This window comes from Empidonax traillii, unplaced genomic scaffold (genome assembly GCF_003031625.1).
Source record: "Empidonax traillii isolate 1590-97213 ecotype Southwest subspecies unplaced genomic scaffold, ASM303162v1 scaffold8:size5222938, whole genome shotgun sequence".
Lineage (NCBI taxonomy): Eukaryota > Metazoa > Chordata > Aves > Passeriformes > Tyrannidae > Empidonax > Empidonax traillii.
The window spans coordinates 1,927,440-1,947,399 of record NW_020955201.1 but is presented as its reverse complement, the minus strand read 5'-3'; the positions used below and the strand labels follow the sequence as shown (position 1 = coordinate 1,947,399).

At 42.6% G+C, this 19,960-nt stretch overlaps 1 protein-coding gene and 1 pseudogene across 2 annotated transcripts in view; both read right to left on the bottom strand.

The window, feature by feature from the left end:
* Positions 1–2,843: 2,843 nt before the first annotated feature.
* LOC114056930 lies at positions 2,844–3,465 on the bottom strand (annotated as a pseudogene).
* Positions 3,158–19,960, bottom strand: part of LHFPL2 (LHFPL tetraspan subfamily member 2) — a 118,045-nt gene continuing 101,242 nt past the window's right edge. Inside the window, exons 1-3 of one of the 2 annotated variants that reach the window (XM_027882584.1) lie at positions 19,369–19,474; positions 18,252–19,038; positions 3,158–3,791 (exon numbers count right to left, since the gene is read on the bottom strand). In XM_027882584.1, coding sequence (XP_027738385.1) covers positions 3,535–3,791; positions 18,252–18,681 — 687 coding nt within the window. In that variant the 5' untranslated portion in view covers positions 18,682–19,038; positions 19,369–19,474 and the 3' untranslated portion in view covers positions 3,158–3,534. Of the gene's footprint in view, positions 3,792–18,251; positions 19,039–19,368; positions 19,475–19,960 lie in introns of those variants that run through there. The other variant, XM_027882576.1, reaches the window with a different exon arrangement.

Genomic DNA, 19,960 nt, shown 5'->3' with positions numbered 1-19,960 from the left:
CAGAAATAATAGCTCAGTAGCAATGTTTTTTTGCAGTGCTGCATTACAAATAAAGCACATCAAGAAACCTTGCTGAGCCCTTTCAGCTTGCAGACTGTGGCCAGAGGTGGACACAACTTCACATTAGAAGTGTCTGTATTATATAGATCTGAGTAATTCAAATCAATCTAGAAGATATTTTTGTTAACTCTTCAAGCTGCTTGTACTGTTGTTGATTAATCTTCAGCGTCACTGATTCTATTGCATTGCTCTATATCCACACCACCAAATTCTGGCCGCTTCTTCCCTGGGAAGTCCCTTTTCAAATCACTTGTTTAAAAGCAAAAAGTAAAGTTAAAAAACAAGCCCACCAAAAAATCTATTCTTGGTATTGCACATCTCACACAAGTTTGTGTATATATACACACACACACACACACACATTTGTGTGTATATATATATATATATATATATTTATTTAAGTATTCCACAGTTAAAGAGGTCTGTGGCACTTTATTGAATACAAGTTTAAGAAATTGATGACACCACAGATGTTTGAAGAATTCTTCAATATCACAAAAACAAAGTGAATTACTTGGCACACAGGTTTGAAAGAATCCACAGCAAATTCTTCTAGATCTATGCAGTGCATGCACATTAAGAAGCAGTTACACTCTGCAGCCCACTCATGAAATCAGTTAAATTAGCTTTAAGCTGATTTTTTTTTCCTTCCCCCACAAAGCTGAACTTCAGGAGCAATTTAAACAGCTGTGAAATCTACTGAGTGCATCCTGCACTTGAAAACCTCATCCAGGAAAAAAAAGTCTGCGATATATACCATCTTATCACTTGCTAGAAAAACAGAACCCTGAGAAAAGAAATTCTGATTATTTTTCCTCTGTATTTCTTCCCAGCCTGTCTTCTATCTGTGCAATGTGATGAACATGGGCATTCTTGCAAGTTAGTTGATTATGCTGTTGCAGAGCAAGCTGATAATATACCAGCAACAAGCAGAAAAGCTGATTCTTCTTGGTTACAAATGCAAACAAAAGCAAAACGTGCCACTGAAAATATCTATGTTGTACTTAAACCCAAAAATGCACAGTTGAAATTTGTTTAAGCATTGTGTAGATCACAGCAGAGGTCAGCTATTAATGTAAATGAAGGTTGCTCATTGTTTGCGTCTCAGCCAGAGCGATGTACACCCTCTACACCTTTGGAAGAACTGACTTGATTCTGACTAATCAAGTGCTCAGGCCAAAGCAGCATTTCTCACCTAATATAGTGTCAAGATTTGTTGGCAGTGGTGACCTGGACATTGGATTGCCACCCACCCAGGAAAGCTAAAACAGTAAATCTGCTTATTCATTAATTTTTAGCTGAGTTATATGCTACTCATACAACTGCTAGCCCCCCAGTTCCCAACAGCAGAGCTGTTGCTGGCAGCCTGGCTCCAGCACATGCTCCAGCAGCGGCTCAGGAGGGACACCTGGAGGATGCATTACTGGATCCCAGGGACAAGCCCAGCGCACACCTTTCAGGTGTGGGGGGGATGTGTGTTTACGAGGCAAAACCAAGGAGACAAACTGGTGTGGACAGGGCGTGCAGGCTGTGATTTTCACCCTCAGCCACTGCTTTGTGCTGGTGATTTTGCTTTGTGCAGGCAGTTGGCAGAAATGGTCCCAGATCATAACTTTTGAGGGAGGGTGTGTTTAAAATAAATACTTAACAGAGAACTAAATTACCCGTTTTAATCTAGAAGATGGTGGATGTGGGTTGCAGGAGCAGGTGAATGCAGGAAGAGGCTAGATTAGAACAGTCCCTTTCTGCAGATAGGCAGAAGCTGACCTTATCCATTACACTGGGACTCCGAGGTCACCTCTGTCTCCATCCAGCACATGGTCTGAAGGAGCACTAGGCACAGATAGGTGCAGGGTGGGAGCTGCTCTGTGTGTGCCACAGTGTCCATAGGGCATGGCAGGCGCTTGGAAGGGAGCCCCAGCTCCGCGGCTGTTCACCCATCCTTGAGGCTGACCCCAGGCATGTTGTCAGGGCTGCTGAGCAGCTCTGGTATTGCAAAGGACTTGAGCAGTGCCTTGAAACTGGCTATCTACCTGTACAGTAGCAACGATTTTTTAATACCTATAAATAACTAATGGCACACTTTAAGGGACTGACCATGCATCAACAAGAATTTCTGCTCCCTATTACACAGTGAAGCAACACTGTAATTTGGCTACCAAGAAGTAAGAAGAGGAATCTAAAATTCACCTAGTATTTCATTAGAACTATTTCTCAATTGAGTTATCCCCAATGCTCCTATGGCACAGCTACATAATTTTTTTTTTTTAAATGCCTTTCAAACTTGTTTTCCAAAGTACTTCTAGTAAGTGAGGCTTCACCACAAGTAACACAACCAACTGCCTTTGAGAAAGGAATGTCATTTGTGCAAGGTCTGTTTAATTTCTGCTGATTTAATTGGAAAAAGGTCCATACCACACAGAATTAAAAAAAAAAAAAAAAATCTTCCCAGCCATGTAGAATTTGGCCAGACTTCCTGAAAAATTTTCATTTCCTAAAGACTCATGTGCCTTTGGGTCATGAGACAGACTGATCTGTAGACTGTGAATGAGGTTTCACTGATGAGAGAAAAAATAATACTGCTGAAGTAAAACATGAGATCCACAGCTGTAGGAGAGGCTGTAGCCCAGGTCAGGCTGGTGCCATGGGGAGTTGTCATCTGCTTGGGAGTTCAGAAGTTTTAATAAAGACTGTAGAAATACTTCAATTTTACCTGAATCAGGTGAGAGCCAGTGGAACAACAGCTTTTCTGTCTAGTCAGTGGAAACAAAATAATTTACCTGCTAAGTAAAAAGTGGCACACACCTTCCACTCTTAAGTTTCAAGACAGAAACCTGGCAGGGATTTAAATTTCTAAATGCTTAAGGACCGGTGTGAACTGCATCAAGTCAGCTTTGCTCTCTCCAGCAGAGACTTACTGTCAAAGAAGGCACTGTACTTCCAGGAAGTTCAGTAACAAAAAGCACCTCAGTGAAAAGTATGGTACCAAATCAGGTGGTGGTGAAGCAATATTCACCAGTGAGGGGAGCCCTTGGAAACAAAACCTCAGTAAAATAGGCTTCTTTTTTGCATAAGAAAAGAAAAAAAAATATGCTGGCTTTTATTATTTTCAACCCAAATTTTTCGAAGTGACCAGGGTGGGTTAGGCAATCCAATCAGTCAGAATTTGTCATTTATAACAACAACATTCCTGCTATATACAGGTGATTACTCACATCCCCAGTCAGATCAATATATTCCACTGTGTCCTGATCACAGAATGAAACTAAAAATATCCCCATTTACATTCTGCTTTCTTGGGATCCTTTCTCTGATCCTCATTGCCCAGCAAGGAAGAAAGACCCTTTCAGTAGTTCAGGGCTGGAATGCATGGGGCTCAATCACATAAATGGTAAAAACAAGTAAGTGGATCTACTTGTCCAGTCAATGGAAAGCAGATAAAGATCCAGGCATTGGTATTTTTCCCCACTGGAGTTAAAGGAGGCAGATAAGGTTTTTTCCTTCTTCTATTTCTTCTTGCACTTTGTCACTGGACGTGGCTATTTCAGCTTGCGCCGAGAAGACTGCACAGATGAACGTCAGAACAGTGCCACCGATGGCTGTGTAGAAAGCCCAGCCCAAGGAGCAGTCTCCTAGTTTGTAAGCAGAAGCATAAGGTCCACAATAGCTTATTGCCTTCTGGCATCCCCAACCTGCAGGGTAAAGTATCAAGCCTAAGATAAGGAAGAGCCCTATAAATAAAAACAGAAAGAAGTTTAACAAACAGGCAGTTTAACATCAAATGCAACACATGTAGTAATGGTCACCACCCACTCCTAAGTACCAGGATTAGGAGAAAACCCCTCTTCCTCATTTATCCAGTCCTTCTTTACTGATTGTTCCGTGCCATAAACCATGCAGCCTTTTAACTAAATTTGGAGTTACCCTGTGGTTTATCTTGTGAAAGGCTTATTTTATATGATAATGGCCTAGTTCCACTAACTGGTTCCTAGTTCACTTTTCTAGTGATGCAGGAGCAAAAGCCTCAACTCCCTATCTTACTGAACTGCCTGAACACCCTGCTGTTTGGTCATTATGAATGCAACTGTATTTGAAAAGCTCTCCTTTCAAAGCATGTAGGAAATAAATTTCCTCTGTCTACAATAAGCTATTGTTGTCAGACTCTTCTAGAGTGTTGCTGTATGGCCCATCTGATTGTCTCTCCTGTTCACAGTTTTCTCTGTGAAGACCAGTCTGAAGCACTGAAGGATTTCATTAAAGAAATAACAAGTCACCTTAGTATCCCTGCACACATAATGTGTGATAGGAAATTTAATCAAAATGCCCAATGTGCTAGTGGCTAAAGTGCTGTCTTAGGGGCCTGCGAAAAAAAAAGCCACAGTGAATTAAACACACATCTCCTCCTACAAGATATGTAGGAAGGAGCTAAACATCAGGACAACTCAGAGGTATCCAAATTTGCTTTCTGTTTTCCTTGAAATTTTACTTAGAAGAATAGGAAGAATTACAAAAACCAGTTTTTGTTTAAACACAACCAGTTTATCCAGAAAATGAATACAGCCTTTCAGTTCCCAAAGATATGTCTAATTAACTTGTCCCACACTGTAAAACCCTTTATTCAAACTGGCATCTTGATGAAAACAGCTGCTAAAAGTGCTGCCACCTTCTAGAAGTGGGCAGAAAGTTAGACGCTATGCTAAGAGATTACCAAGAACAGCTGTGAAGGCTTGTTCACAGCTTCTTACATTCAGTCAGGTTTTCTGCAGTACATTAGGCTTCCTTAATTTTTTGTTCAAAGAAATTCAGCCACATGCAAGAAATCTTCCTTACTGAGAAGAAAAAGGTGGGTCCTAGCTAGTAAGCAGTTAATTTATGCAAACCATAAAAAACATCATCCAACTGTCTAAAATCAGTGTCTATGAATGCCAGACATTTCACAAAAGAAAGTCCTTCCTCCAGCATTTTTCTAATGATGACACAACACCATGGGCACGAATGACCTAAATGCCATTATTCTTTGGGGTGGCAAAATCCATGAGTAAGTGATACCCGTTCTCTGTGAAGGGATTTCATCACTGCCTACATACAAGAACTAATGACAACTTTTATGCAGTGTTTCCTGGCTGCTTGGCCAAACTACATTAAGTATGAAGTATTGCTTTATCTTGGACAGACGTGTATGAGCTGTGCATTCATCCTGAAATGGCCCTGCAGCCACTTCAGACTAAACACCAGCAGTTCTTAGCCCCTTGAAAGGCTGCAGTAGCTCTGTCAAAATGCAGCCATGAGGACTTTACTGACTTAAAACTTTTTTTAAAAAAAAGTACAGAAAATTCCTGGAGAAATACTGACTACAGCCCATAATTTCACAGAATCATAGAATCATTTAGAATGGAAAAGATCTCTAAGATCATCGAGTCCAACTTTTGAACAAATACTACCTTGCTGACTAGACTGTGGCACTAAATGCCATGTCAAGTCCTTTCTTAAACACCTAGGATAATAAGAATAATTTCAAAAAAAGTACTATTTTCACTACCAAGCCTGCTTTTTAATAGTCCCATTTCAGGGCAGACAGAAAGCTTCTGATGTGCCTCTTAGCACTATCACTAGTATTTATTATTTCTTATTTAATTAATAACTGGTTCCTCCTGCTTGCCAGGAGGAAGAGTGAACAAAGATGACTCCATTAAGCCAATTCAACATACCCACAACAGCAATGCTCTCCTTTGATTTCATGGTAACAGCAAGTGGAGAGGCACAAACTCCTCATAATATACTAATCTCAAAGCTCAAATACTCAAAGCAATGGCTGAGCTGTGCAGGTTCTCTTCCTGACTCTCACAACCTGCCCCGAAAGGAGTGCTCAGCTATAGAGCAGCTTTGCCTCTTGCTTCCCAGTAACTCGAGAAGAAACAGTCACAGGCTGCGGAGCTCATCTTAATGACTCCTGCACTTTGATCAAAACAGACGGATGATGCTTTACCACCCACCAGCCAAGCAAACCATTGCTTAAATTAGAAGCCAGCAAATCAAAGCATTTAACTGTTCAACTACCTGCAACCAGAAACTCCTGAAAAAGAACCACCTCTCTGTACCTGGGAACATGGATGCAGAGGGGCGAGAGGAAAAAGTCCCATATGGAAAGAACAAAGTAAGATACAGCAGGGGTAGCAGGGGCAGGAGAGATTGTGATGCTACTTGTAGAGTCCTGTTCTGCTTTTAAATAGGCACAATGGTTAAATGTGATGGGAATACCTCATCAGTCTCTGTGCTCTTCCACCTCTGACCTAAGGAGCACTGCACAACCATTTCATGCAACACAAAAATGCCAGAGGGCTGTTTCTACAGATAACACTGTAGCCTTGATCTAGATCAAAGACACGTGCAAACAGCTGCTATGCTGAGCAAAAACCACTTACAGGCCAGTCAGTGGTGAGATGATCCATAAGGGGGAAAACCCACTAAATTCTCAGTGCTGATTACTCATACCAGTGTCCATGGTGCAGAGCCTGACTAGGCAGGCCCCTTACTTCTCTTTGCTTCCTTAACAGAAGTTTAGGCCTACCTGCTTATATCCCTGCCTTTCTGTAGCTGCTGTTTAGTCCCTGGGGCTCTCCTGCATGGAGCTCTCCTGCTTTGGTTATTTATTTGCATTACCACACAACCTGGGATCTGTGCTCACAGTTTCTGCCTCCAGTACCTGGCAATCTGCTTTACAGACAAGACACACAGAGATGGAACACAGGGCACAAGTGGGATAACCCTGAACAGGATACCAACAATAACTTCATCAAATCCATAGCCTGCTGGTTACCAAGTTTTCCTCTTACAGCTTCTCTAACAAGAAAGTCTTAAGAAAAATGTGGAAGGAAGAGAAAGAGGTTTTCAGTTGTTTGTGGACAGCACAAACCTGCAAGAGGTCTCTTGGTTTTGTTTTTTGAAGAGTCCCTAGAGGAAGATGGAGGTGGGCAGTGGATGGGCTGCACAGAGCCAAAAGCAAAGTATCTTGCCCATGAATAAAACACAGCAGGGAGCATGGCCTGGAGACCAGGCTTACAAGGGGCTGGAAAGGGGAGCCAAGCATACGTTTGTTCCAACAAGGCAAAAGAACACAAGACTGGCTTCTGGTATAATCTATGAATTCGTGTATAAAATAATATAATCATAGAACACCAGGCTGGAAAGCAATCTGAAGGATCATCTGGTCCAACCTTTCTTGGCAAAAGCATGGTCTAGACAAGATGGCCCAGCACCCTCTCCAGCTAAACCATAAAAGTGTCCAACGTTACAGAATACACCACTTCCCTGGAATGATAAGTCCAATGGCTGATCATTCTCATTGTGAAAAATTTCCCTCCCATGTCCAATTGGATTCTCCCCAGCAGTAACTTGTACCTATCACTCCTCATCTTTTACATGTGACTCCTTGTACAAAGGGAGTCTCCATCTTCTCCGTAGCCATTTGTTAAATACTGGAACATGGGGATAAGGTCTCCCCTAAGCCTTCCTTTCTCAAGTCTGAACAAACCAGTTCCCTCAGCTGTTCATCAAATGGCAGACTTCCCAGGCCTTTGATCATCTTTTGTGGCCCTTCTCTGGACCACTTCCAGCCTGTCCACATCTTTTTTTGGAAATGGTCCAGCACCAAGCACTCAGTAAAATGACTTCTTCATCTCTGCTGGTGATGCCTTTCATGCCACCCAGCATCCTGTCACCTTGCAGTACTACAGCAGCACACTGGTCCCTCACACTGAGCTTTGTCCACCAGGACCCCCAGTTCCTTCCCACAGAGCTGCTCCCCACAAGGGTAGATCCCAGCCCACGCTGCACCCCTGAATTATGGTTTTCCAGGGGCAAGACCTTAGCACTTCTCTTTGTTGAGGTTTATAAGGCTCTTGTTAGCCCACTCTTCCAGCCTATCCAGGCCTTCCTGCACTTCCCAAGTGTCCACCTCCCCAACTCAGCTTGGTATCATCAGAAAACTGTCTTTATCCTATCTTCCAGATCACTTACAAAGACACTAAATAGCACTGGGCCCAATATTGATCCCTGGGGCACACCAATTGTGAATTGTGGTAAAAGTTTCTCTCTGGATTGATTAACTATTATAATTCCCAAGTCACTTGAATGTCATTCAGTTGTTCTTGCACTTGATTAATTCAAATATTAATTCTGTACTTAGTCTGTATTGTTCAGCATTCTAAGCCATTTAATGATATAAATTAAGATTAAAGCAATTAAATTTTTGTTAGCCATAGCAGTACAAAGCTCAGTTTTGTGTTGTATAATTTTATGTCAACATAATCTGATAAAGCAACAACTATCTCCTGTTGACAATTTGCCTTGAGACATATCTGGCAGGAGGACAGTAAATGTCAATGATAGGAATTTCTTTTTCTAGTAAATCAGATTTTGCTATTGTCCCTCTGTCTTTGAAGAGACGCCAATATTCAAGAGAAGGCACAGAGAACAAAAACTGAGCGCTCTGTCTGAAGAAAATTTTTCTGTAATGAATCCTTTCAGTTCTTCATGCTGCTGTACAGTAAATGATATTTAATTCACAGCCAATCTACCTGTGCAATTTTTGCTGTTTGTTCCCCCTACTGAGAGAAACAAATTCACTTTGAAAACATTACGAGCTGTTTTCCACTGTGTTCCTCTACAGGTTCACAGAGCTCAGGCTTGTTCTGTTCTAGATTTAACCCCCTCTTTGAGCATAGCTGCACTTCTAAGAGTGCAGCTTCTGCTGTACACATACTGTTGTTCCTACTTCTTGATTATCTCTATCCCACTTCTTGAAATCAGTATGATAATTTTTCATAGTTACATTTTCTTTTTTGTTAGTTGTTGCCAGTTCTCAGTTAACTTTCTTCCTGGGATTCCTCAAAACAGAGGTCTGAAAGAATTCCACACAATGTTGTCAGATGCCTAGGAATGACAATAGAAACTATTCAAATGATGACTTGTTTATCCAGAGACCTCACCTCTACCTCTTTGGTGTGAGTCTGTCAGCAGAGAACATTTCCCCGTCTTTCACTGAAGGCAACTTGGTCACATAAACTTTTATTGTCAGGCCATAATTACTCGCTTTCAAAAAGAAACCTTTATGAGATTTAGATTTTAATGTTGTTATTAGTTTAAATATATTTCCTGATTACAAGAGCCTATTAAACATCAGGCCTTCTATTCTAAAACAGTGTCTCCTCAAACACCAAAGTGAAACATTATAGCACACTGAATATCAATATCAATGAAGTAGACTGCATCGCTGCGCAACATTTCTGAAGATGGTTCAGTGGTGCTTTTCCTTTTTTTTTTTTTGTATTTGTGCACCAAGAGCTTTCCCCTTTTAAGGACCTGCAGCTGCATCAAGCAATTGCTCCTGGTTTTTATACACTGCAGTAGTGCTGCCAGATCAACACTGTGAAAAAACAACAGACCAGTCTATTGTTGTGGGCGACTATATGCCACATTGTGTGATGGGGTCAGATCCGAGTAAAAGCGTTTTCATTCCAACTCTGGAAGCAACCCTTAAGCAGGAGTTAGGAGATGCTTGTTTACTAAGTGAGGGCATGCTATTTAATTTTGACAGTTTTAAATTTGTGCAGCTGCTGTTCTGCCATATTAAACAACAGTATATACTAACAAAGCCAATTTCCATTGCAAAGCTTTAAACTATCTACTCATTTCCTAGCAAAACAGTAAAAAAAGCTTTTAAATACTGCTGAAGAAACAGGAAATTAGGCAGCTGTAATCAATGAGGTGGCACTGCAACAAGCTCCCATGGAGCAACACAACTGAGCAATAACATTTTAAGGGAGGAAGAGAAAAAGGGTAAAGGCAGAGAGGGACTAGCCTTGCAGTGCTGGTGGGCCACAACCCCAGTGGCAGTGATCCTGACTGTCGTCATCTTCTGAGCAACCGGAGAAGATTAGGACACAGTGCAGGGACACTGCACCAGCCAGGCACTCCTGCCTTTATTGCTCCTGTTTCCATGTGTCAATATGCTATCTGAACAATTTCAGGTGTTAAGTATTTCTACAAATGTATTGCTCTAGCTTAAGTCAAGGAGGCTTTCACATACACAAACCTTCCATGACAAAGCCTGCAAGGATACTACCAGGTCACTATTTGTGCACTTTTGATCCCTTCACCCACTGACAGACAAGCAAAGTGATGGCCTCCAACTCAGCAGCTGCACAACAGACACCTTCAGCCTTGTGATATGATTCAGTAATACCATTTCAATCAGATGAGAGCTCACGAGGTGGGCTCAGGCCAGCTGACATGGTAGTCCCAGCACTACATACTGGCTATAGGAAAGGCACCGGAGTAGTGCTGAGATGCTGAATGGAGCGTTTTGACAGTACCCACAGCACAGGGCCCCAGACCTGCCTCTGCAGTTGCTTTCCATGACCCATAGATGGCTGCCAGACCCACCAAATGCAAGAAGCTGACCAGAGGTTAGTAAGTCTTTGTCCCAAAAGAGAAGGGAGATTCTGCATGCCCTAGTGCCTTGGAGATGGCCTCCGGCCTGCTTGGAAATGCTGCAGATCCAACAAAAGTAAAATTCATAAATTTAAGAAGATCAGTGCCTTAAAAGCCTACCTGGACACCTCAATCAGTGCAGATTCACACAAGCAGAGGTGATTTGGGATAAGCTGGAAGCATGGTTGTTGAGGGTGGGGAGGGTTGCCAGCAAGCAAGGTCCATACCTTCTTACCTGGAGTCACTGCAGATGACTCTCCCATATATAGATTTCAGTGTATCTGGGATACTCTAAGCTAAGCCAGGAGAATTAATAGTTTAAAACTATAACCAAGTGATGGCTCAAAACCTGCACAGATTTCTTTCTCCCCTTTAAAATTGTCTTAGGATGATATGAGGGTATGCAGTCACCAGAAGAAAAAGCAGTTCCCTAACCATGGCCTTCACCAAGACGAGGAAGAGGGTAAGATCCCTACTCTCATGTTTCTTTTCCCAAGTACTACACAAATCAAAGATGCCCCTACATAACCAAACTTATGCAAACATTTGCAAATATCTGATGACATTACTGGTGTTGGGCTTTGGAAACGATAGGAATACAGTGCAGGGAACTACTGGTGAAACACTCAACCACTGTTTTACTACCCACTGAGAAAGCCAAAAAAAACCACATCAGTTTATCAGCTTGATGCAGGTTGCTTTAGCAGAAAAGCATTGGGGAGCTCCTGTGTGGTGGATGGCAACCCAGCCATTAAGTCAAAGCAAAGCACCTTAAAGGGGAAAAGCCTCATGATTACAAGTTTTCAGCAATACAGAGGTTAACAAAGACCGTCTACTCAAAGAGCCATTGCTCAGACACAGCCACTTCTCACATTTTACCTTAAAAGCCAATAAACACTGAGCGTTTTTAATCTATGTTGACCGAATAAAAGGCTCCCTCTAAGCTGCTAAATGAGAAATTCATTTGTGAATGGTAAATTCGGGAGGTTCCCAATACAGGGAAGGAAATATTAGGCCGTGTCAATTATTCTCTCCATGAAAGAAACAGAGGAGAAGACCAATACATTTCACACCATTCACCATAACCTTTTCCATTGCTGTTAAACCAGCGAGCGCCATGTCCTTCAAACCAACTATCGCTTACGCTGAATTAGCAGAAACGGAATGAAAAATTAACACAACTCTGTAAGGGAGGACAAAGCAACACCCTGCCTCAGATTACGCAGAGGTAAAAGGGATGCAAATCATCTTTTTCACAGCATTACATTTCCTCAATACCAATTACGCAGTAACCTCAAGAATGCAGGGGTGGGACTGAGGAGCTGCAGAGGAACTAAAGCTTCGCCAGAAGGAAAACGCAAAGGGGGATGCAGGAAGGGGAGAATTTCATGTGGCTTCATGAGTTGTTCAACAGCAGAGGGCATCTGTACTGGGGAAGGAAGTAAAACTCAAAGCCACAGATTTCCTCACCACCACACCAGGACCATCAAAGACAGGAGCTAAGCAAAAGTTAGCCCCCTGTTTTGAAAGAGCTCCTTTCATTTTTTTCTTGTGTTTGTAAAAAACACAGCATTGGTTAAGTTTGAATATTTTCCTACTGTTTGCATCCTATATACAAACAACACCATCTGGCTTGGCTCTGAGGCCTGGAAGCAAAAATTTGACAGGAACGGAGCCCTGCTGCCCTCCTGCCCTCCCCCTGGCCTCTCTGGGTCACCAGCACTCTTTCCCACATCACCAGGCAGGGGTGTAAAGAAATGCACAGCATCTCACCTATGCTGATAGAGGTAAGGGACCTGGGTGTGCACATGCGCCACAGTAAAATGTTTCTCAGTGGGTAGCGAGAAAGTCCCACACTAAGCGCTGTTTGATGGAAGAGATTTATGCTTGCCAAGAGAATCAGCTGCCAAACTTGATCACTGAAAACATGACATTTTTGTTTATTTTTCTATTCATTTTAATCTGATGTGTGTCTACTGGTTCCCAAGTGCCCACCTTCATACTGTAGGAAATGAGTTGACCAACAAATCTAAAAAAATACTGAAATCTTAATTTTATTTCTTTGAAGTTACTAATGCTCTCCCTCAGGCTCAATAGCAATTTAGCACTTGAATTCAATTTTTCTTCCCTGGCATATTCCAACACAGCAGTCCCCTTTGCTTGAACTTTCAGCAGCCAAGTGTGTATTAGATGTCATGCTGGCATTTGACCATATAGGTTACAGGAAGCACTATACCGCAGACAGTAAAAGCAGTTCAGACTGTCAGGATTTCCATAAGAAATCCCTCTCCCCTCCCTTTTTTCTTTCTTCCCACCCCAAGAATTCAGAATTCTGGCATCAGAAAAGAAAATCTCTGAGCTGAATCCAAAGAGGAAATATGCTTTTTGAAAAATGCATGCTCTGCATTTTAGAAAGACAAACAAGAAGCTTCCTTGCCTTCAAGGGCAAAACCATTCTTGCTCTGCTCTACTACTTCCTGGGCTCCCTGTCCGCTCAACAGCTTCTGTAGCCTGCAGGCAACATGAGCTCATAAGGTGCTTTTTTCCTTGCTTGCCAATTTGCCCCTTTCTCAGACAAAATGTCTTTTTACAGTGTGTTGCAACCTACAACCAAATATCCTAAACTGTTGGGCAACTATCATAACCTTTCATGCTATGATCTGATCAAAGAGTTATAGCAGTCTCATGCCCCTTCCACCACAGCTCGTGTCCTCTCCTGCTTTTTCTCCCCTCTCTGATGAAAGGCCTGGTTTTCCCACTTCCTCCTCTGCAATTCCCAGTGGCCTCTTTACATTCCAGGAGCCAGAAGTGTGCAGTTCCATGGCTGCACACACCTTGAGCCCACCCTGTGCAGCTGGATCCTAACTTCATTCACCTTCACAAGCAGCTCTACATCCTCATTCCCTTCAGATGTTTCCCATCCCACTCTGCTCAGGCCATCTTTCTAATCACCTAGCCTCCCAAAGTGAAAATGGTGTAAGTATAGCAGGCTAAACTATTTCTCATTGCAAAAGACGTGAAACAAACTCTTTCAGCAGGAAAGATTAATTGTTACACACAGCTGGCTTCAAACTGAATTTCACCTCTTCATTTTAGAAAATTGCAGAGAAGTTTCCTTGTGTTTGAGGGTAAAGCTGCACTCCTGGCGCTGAACTATTGCTAAGGTACTGATGCAGTTTCTGATGGAGGAACCCCCCAAGATACCACAGAAGGGAACAGGAGAAGACATGAACAATAATACATGGAAATAATGGAAAGGTCAGAAGAATGCACCCAGGAATACTTGGAAGAAACCTGAGAAGAGAAAGTAATGTGGAAGAGACTTCACTGCTTGGGATTGAGCAGGACAGGTGTAAGGGGAATAAACAAGCCTCTCAGATCCTGGAAAGAAAGAAGCTGAGTCATCCCCCAGCAACACTAGGGAAGAAATTGCTGAGGTGACAGAGGGAGGCACAAAGCTGCAGTATCCAGGCCCAAGCAGACAGCCCTCTCCCGGCCTGCCTGCAGCAGCCTTGGAAAACACAAACCTTTGCTATGGCTGACTGGATGTCTACCTGTTAAAGATGTAACTGGCAGTGGCACGGCCACACAACAGCAAAATGCAGCCATGCATTCACTTGAATAAACCAGAGACACTCCTCAGTGTGCAGCTGGGAAACAGCTGGTTTTCTGACTTATGCAACCCAATTTTTACATGCTTTTATTTCCCCCATGCTTCTCTCAGGAAAAACCAGTTTAGTCAAGCTTGTTTGAGCTAGGAGACAGTCAACTGTGAAGAGAGGAAGAGATGAGAAGGGGCTGACCTGTGAGAGGCTTCCCAGATGAAGCTCTCAGAACCCTGGAAAGACTTTAAAGGGTCCTTAAAGGGTTTATCCCCTTTTGGTAAATGTGCCTGGTAAGGCAGCCCTGCTCCAGCATGGCAAAGCAGGAGTAAAAAAAGCTGATCTCCCAAACCCATTCGCCTTCCTGACATGTCAGCACCCTTTCTCTACTGCTCTCCCCAAGGCCTTTTTGGGCACATGGTGTTGAGCTTCCCACAGTCAAACACAGGGACCTGCTCAAGTTCTGTGGCTGACACAATATTTGAGCAGCTAATTTAGCTTCCACCCAGGCACGCAGATAGGGTGCTGCTGGCAGGTTGGGCTCATCTGCAAGTCTGGCAGCTGCTGGCTGTAGGGAATGGTCCTGTCCACCCAGCCACAAAAGAGGTTCAAAAAAGAAGCGAAGAAAAGTTGTTGATTATGAACTTCATAAACTATGTGAGATGGAAGTCAAACCTTGCTTAGGCTCTGTCCTAAGCTCACCCCACTCTCCTCTGATGCTAGGTTATGTTTAGATTATATTACTTAGTACCAAAGTGAAGTACACCAGACCAAGACTTGTAAACACATATGCAACTACACTATATGCATATCAAGGTATGTCAATAGGGGATAATCAATTATTTATTTCCCATAACTACATGATTACTGTGAAAATTTACTTTGAATTGATGCTTGTCATGTAATAATATCCTTGCTCTTCTAGCCTCTGCATTTCAAGTGATTCACGGACTGTAAAAATAGAATACTTTCCCCAAAAAGATACACAAATGAAAGTCTGCATGGACTTCTTACTGCTGGGTAGTAATTATCTATTCAATTACACGGCTCCATTCTCTGCACTCTCTAATAGAGACAAAAAAATCTTTTCCAGATGAAACAATCCTCAAATGTCTCCAAAACCAGGGCTACTCATTACTGTTTCTCCATCTGCAGTCTGAAAGTAAGCGGTAGATCTTGCCCTACAACAAAGGAATTACAGGAGTTTAAACAATAGCCATATTTTCTTCCTTTATAGCTTTGTATTTTTCATTTTCTGCCACAAAAAAAATCTCAATGGACTAGATATGTGTATGGCTTCTTCCTGTTGGCCTAAATGAGGATTTGCATGTTTGTCCAAGGGCAACAACAGAAGAGATGTTGCTTTCTCTTCTGTAATTTCACCGTAGGCATCATCCAGGTCACAATCAATCTTGCTACACTGGAAAGATATATCCGGTGTCTGTTATTGTTTTTTCATGATGAATTCCAGGAATAAATTAACTTGTTGTATGTTTCTAATTATATTAAATCTCCACTGCAAAGATATAGAGATTTTAAATAAGATTAAATCTGCAAGATTCTGAGTTCCTGTAGATGACTCTACAATGAGTGCATCTCATCTTTGAAAAGGAGATGCTTGACATACTTGCAAATACTGGACTGATACAGACTGATTAACAAAATTCTTTTGTGAATTCTTCTCCTACGCTTATTAAAAACATAATTGTTCACATTTGAATGAATGATGTTATGCTTAAAGGGATTAAAACAGGGTTGTATCTTGTTCTCTGGTCAGGGCATTAGTTTAGCTATCATAATCCCTGTATGTTTGCTGACAACTGTCCCTCTTGAGCAATTTGCTTAAGCATTTTTCAAAGCTCAGGAACTGAGAAACTTGAAATTAACAACCATAATAAGTCATAAAGAAAATAAGTGAGCAGATGCTGTAATGCTACTGGCACAAAAGTAGCAGTGGACCCAGTAAAACTAATCTTCACATAACAAGTTGTGAGCCACAAGACACCTGGCTGCAGTTGTTGGCAGGCGTAGTTCTCATAGCAACAGTTTCAGTAACGTGACCTTCCTATTACCCGGTTTCATGCTGTGTCATTTATCGAAATTATAAGAAGAGAAGTGCTTCTATCTTCAGTACAGCTCAAGAAGGACTGATCTATCCCCTAACATGTAAGAAATGCTTTGTCAACTGTAGTTCAATCCTTTAGGTCTCAAGTCCCATTACAGGTGCAGTTGGATAGATAATAAAACACAAAACTGTCTTTGCATGTATTTTCTCACAAACACATGGTCTACACAACACTAAGAACCTACTTCCTGCTCACCCTAGATGACAGACTAGGTGTTTTGAGATGGTATCTGAGTTGTAAGTAAAGCTATCTTTTCAACAGAGTAAAGTCAGGCACGCCAAAGATCTACTTATGCTGCTAAGCAATCTCTTCCATACAAATAACCCTCTAGCAGAAAAGAACCAACAACTGCGTATCCTTAAAAAATAGTTTCATGGATTATTTCTGAAGTATAGGGTAAGAAAACAAGAAGCTAACAACTTCCTCTGCCTTAATCTGCACTGCCAAGCTGCTTCCTTGTCACATTGGTTCTGGCAAATTCTGTAAACCAGGACTGATTACAGAAAACCCGTCATGTTTATATAAAGGACAAACAATATGCTAATTGTATGCCATCCTGTGAACAGAAGCATCTTTAGCCAATTTAGGCACCTAATCCTGCTCTGAAGCACAAACCTCACAGTGTGGGAGACAGGAAGTAAGTATTACACTTTTATACTGAATTCATATGAAGCAGACAATGGTGAGAGCTGCCATGCTAGTGCTTCAGATACCAGTATCAGCCCATTCCTGGCCTGTAACACTGGCTCTGGAGGGCCGCAGCAGGCAACAAATTCAGTTTTCACCTACTACTCCATGTGTGTTTGGAGAAAGATTAATTTAGGTCTCAATCAAGAAATAAAGCCAACCAGCTTCATAAATCTCAGAATACCTACCATTACACCTCCTGTCTATGTACAGTCATCACAGACATGTTTGGTCACCTCAGCGGAGGTGAGAAGAGGGAAAGCTGGATTCACATTTAAAGCTAACAACTTAAAACTCTAAAGTTTTGTTGTAATGAAATAATTTTGTGAGTTGAAAACATCTGCTTGAGAGCACCACCAAGAGAGAAAGAGGAAGTGTCCCTCCTCATTCCCTCCCTGTTTACAGGCTCTTATGGCTCCCTGAGGTAGGGCAGAAGACCACTCTACTTTTCCAGATGACCACACACACACAGAGCACAAACGATAAAACCCTGTGTATGAGACAAGTTCTCCCCAAGCTTGCTGGCAACTGTAGAAAGCTGAATACTCCTCTAACTAGGCTGTCCAGGGTCGGTTTGCTAACAGTCATTTAATCTCTGTAAAATCTGTGGGTTTAAGCAGAAACATCAAATCTCTAGAACAAATTCATCTCTTCAGGCAAAGCACAGCTGATCCTTGGACAGTGAAAAAATACGCTCAGTGGGCTGTGTAACTCTAACTGAACAATAAGCTGGCTAAAGGAAGGGTTTATCATAAGGTATCACTTGTCAGCTTTGAAGGAGGCTGCTTGGCATGAAATGCTGCAGGAACTGGGTGTACGACTGCAGGCAGTTCTTAGTCCTGGGGTAGTATTTACTCTCACCACAGTCATGAAGCCTCTGAGACACTGAGGGAACTGCCTTCGGTCCATGGAAAAATTACTTAAGTAGCTAGAGGGAGATAGACTGCCTTAACGTGAGTATTAACTTTGTAATCTGCTGGTAACAAAGGAGGGAAGTTTTTGTAACTGAAAGAAATTCAAACAGAGGGGGAAAAATGAACAGCAAACAAAAGCAACATTGGTCATTTCATTTTGGCACGTATCAGGCTGCAATTCTGCTGCCAATGTCGATGTATTACACGGTGTGTAGCTATAAATTTCAGCTGTGTTTCAATAAACATCAGCGTATAGAGTTGCTTTGCGTCTGCCTAACGCAGTCTATCTGCAGACAGGACAGAATTGCCGTATTTCTTCATCTGAATAGCCCCAACATTAAAAACATTAGTTGCTCTCAAAGTGCACGTACCTGCAATCCCTTGTAGCAGCCCACAGACATTAAAAATGCTTTTCTTCATAATACTCTGCACACACATAGTAAAGACAGACACAAATGCCACGGTACAGAGAATCAAGATTCCCAAGGCTAGGAAAATAGCGGTCGCCTGCCAGAACCCACTGGCAATCTCATTGAAGTTTTCAGCGTAAGGACCACAAAGCGTGTCTCGTCTAGAAAACTGCATGTTGGAGATTCTGGTGCAGCGCCCATAGATGCCCAACGTTGGATGGTAAGGCTCCTGCAATCCCCCCGTTCTGTTGTCCACATCCTCAGAGCTGGAAGGCTTTGCCTTGCCAATCAGCCAGTCTGCGCTCATGAAGGCAATGAGCTCTGCGAAAGCCACCACAATACTCAGGAGAGTCCATAGCATTGACCGGCATGTTACAATGACATGACACATATTGATGTCCAGCGCTTGTGATCAGTGAAGCAGACAGTCTTAAAATCCAGGCACCAGGGGGTAAAAATTAAATTAAGAAAAGAAAAAAGGACCCTAAGGAAACCTCTGTGGCTGCTCCGGCTACTCTTTCCACTCTCTCACAAAGGCCAAGATGAAGCTTCTCAGGAGAAAAAATGAACAGCCCCAAGTTTTGCAAGCAGTGCAGTCATTTGTTCTTTCCGTTTAGTTCCTCCTTTCTTCCTTCTGGGATGTTGAACTCTGAAGTATACTTTTCTTTCTTAATACTCATACTGGCACATGACACTGCAGGCTGGTGGGGGAGGCTGCAAGGACTGCTCACTGTTTGACATCACATACCTACAAGAAAAAAGAGAAAACACATCTGCAGTGAGAGAAAAGTCATTTCCACCCCCTCAAAGAGCCAAGATCTGGCACAAATCCACATCAACATACAAAAGCTCCAACAAGGGCACAACAAACAGCCTGCTGGAAACCTGCCTGGTTTGTCCCAGGGGAGTAATTAGTCTCCCCCTACCACTGCTAATACTTATACTTACAGTATCTGCTGTGCCCTGTCCCACGGTGAGTGTTTGTCAAGCGCTTTGCAAGCAAAGGTCTCAGTAACACCCAGTGGTCCCACCCACTCCTACCACCACACCCCCATCATCGTCTTCTGGTCGAAATTACCAAGGGTGCTGGCAGTCACCCAGCAAAATGTTCGGACACGTTTAAGCAGTTTCACAGATGTGCAGCTCCTGCCTTCAGTTTGGGGAGGCAGCATGGCACGCCTCCGGGATGGAAGCCGAATGCAGCTCCACACGCCATTTAGCACCTGGGTACAAAGGGCAAAGGAATCTTGTTTCAACCTTCTGGGTATCTGCTGACAACAGCTGAACCAACCCCACCTCAAGAGGAAGTGATCAGGATTACAGCTGAGGACAGGTCACTCTGTGATGTGGTGACCCCTTTGAAGCCTGGATTTTGCGGGAACAGTGCTTCTTGAGTTCTGTATCCAAGATTTGTCACACACCTCATCCTGAATGATGCCAATGCAGGCAGCCTTCTGTGAGTGGTTTACACCATTGTAAAAAAGAATCTGTGGAAAAATGCCCCAGTCACTGCCAAGTGTCCAAGAGCCCCAGTGAGAGGGGTTGCCAGTGAGCCTTGGGCTTCCTAACTCTTCTCAAATCCCCTCTTCCGCAGTCTTCTGTATGCTGTGACTGCAGCAAAATGTTCCCCAGGGCTTTCCCCAAGCCTTACTGCTGCCTTTCAACAGTAG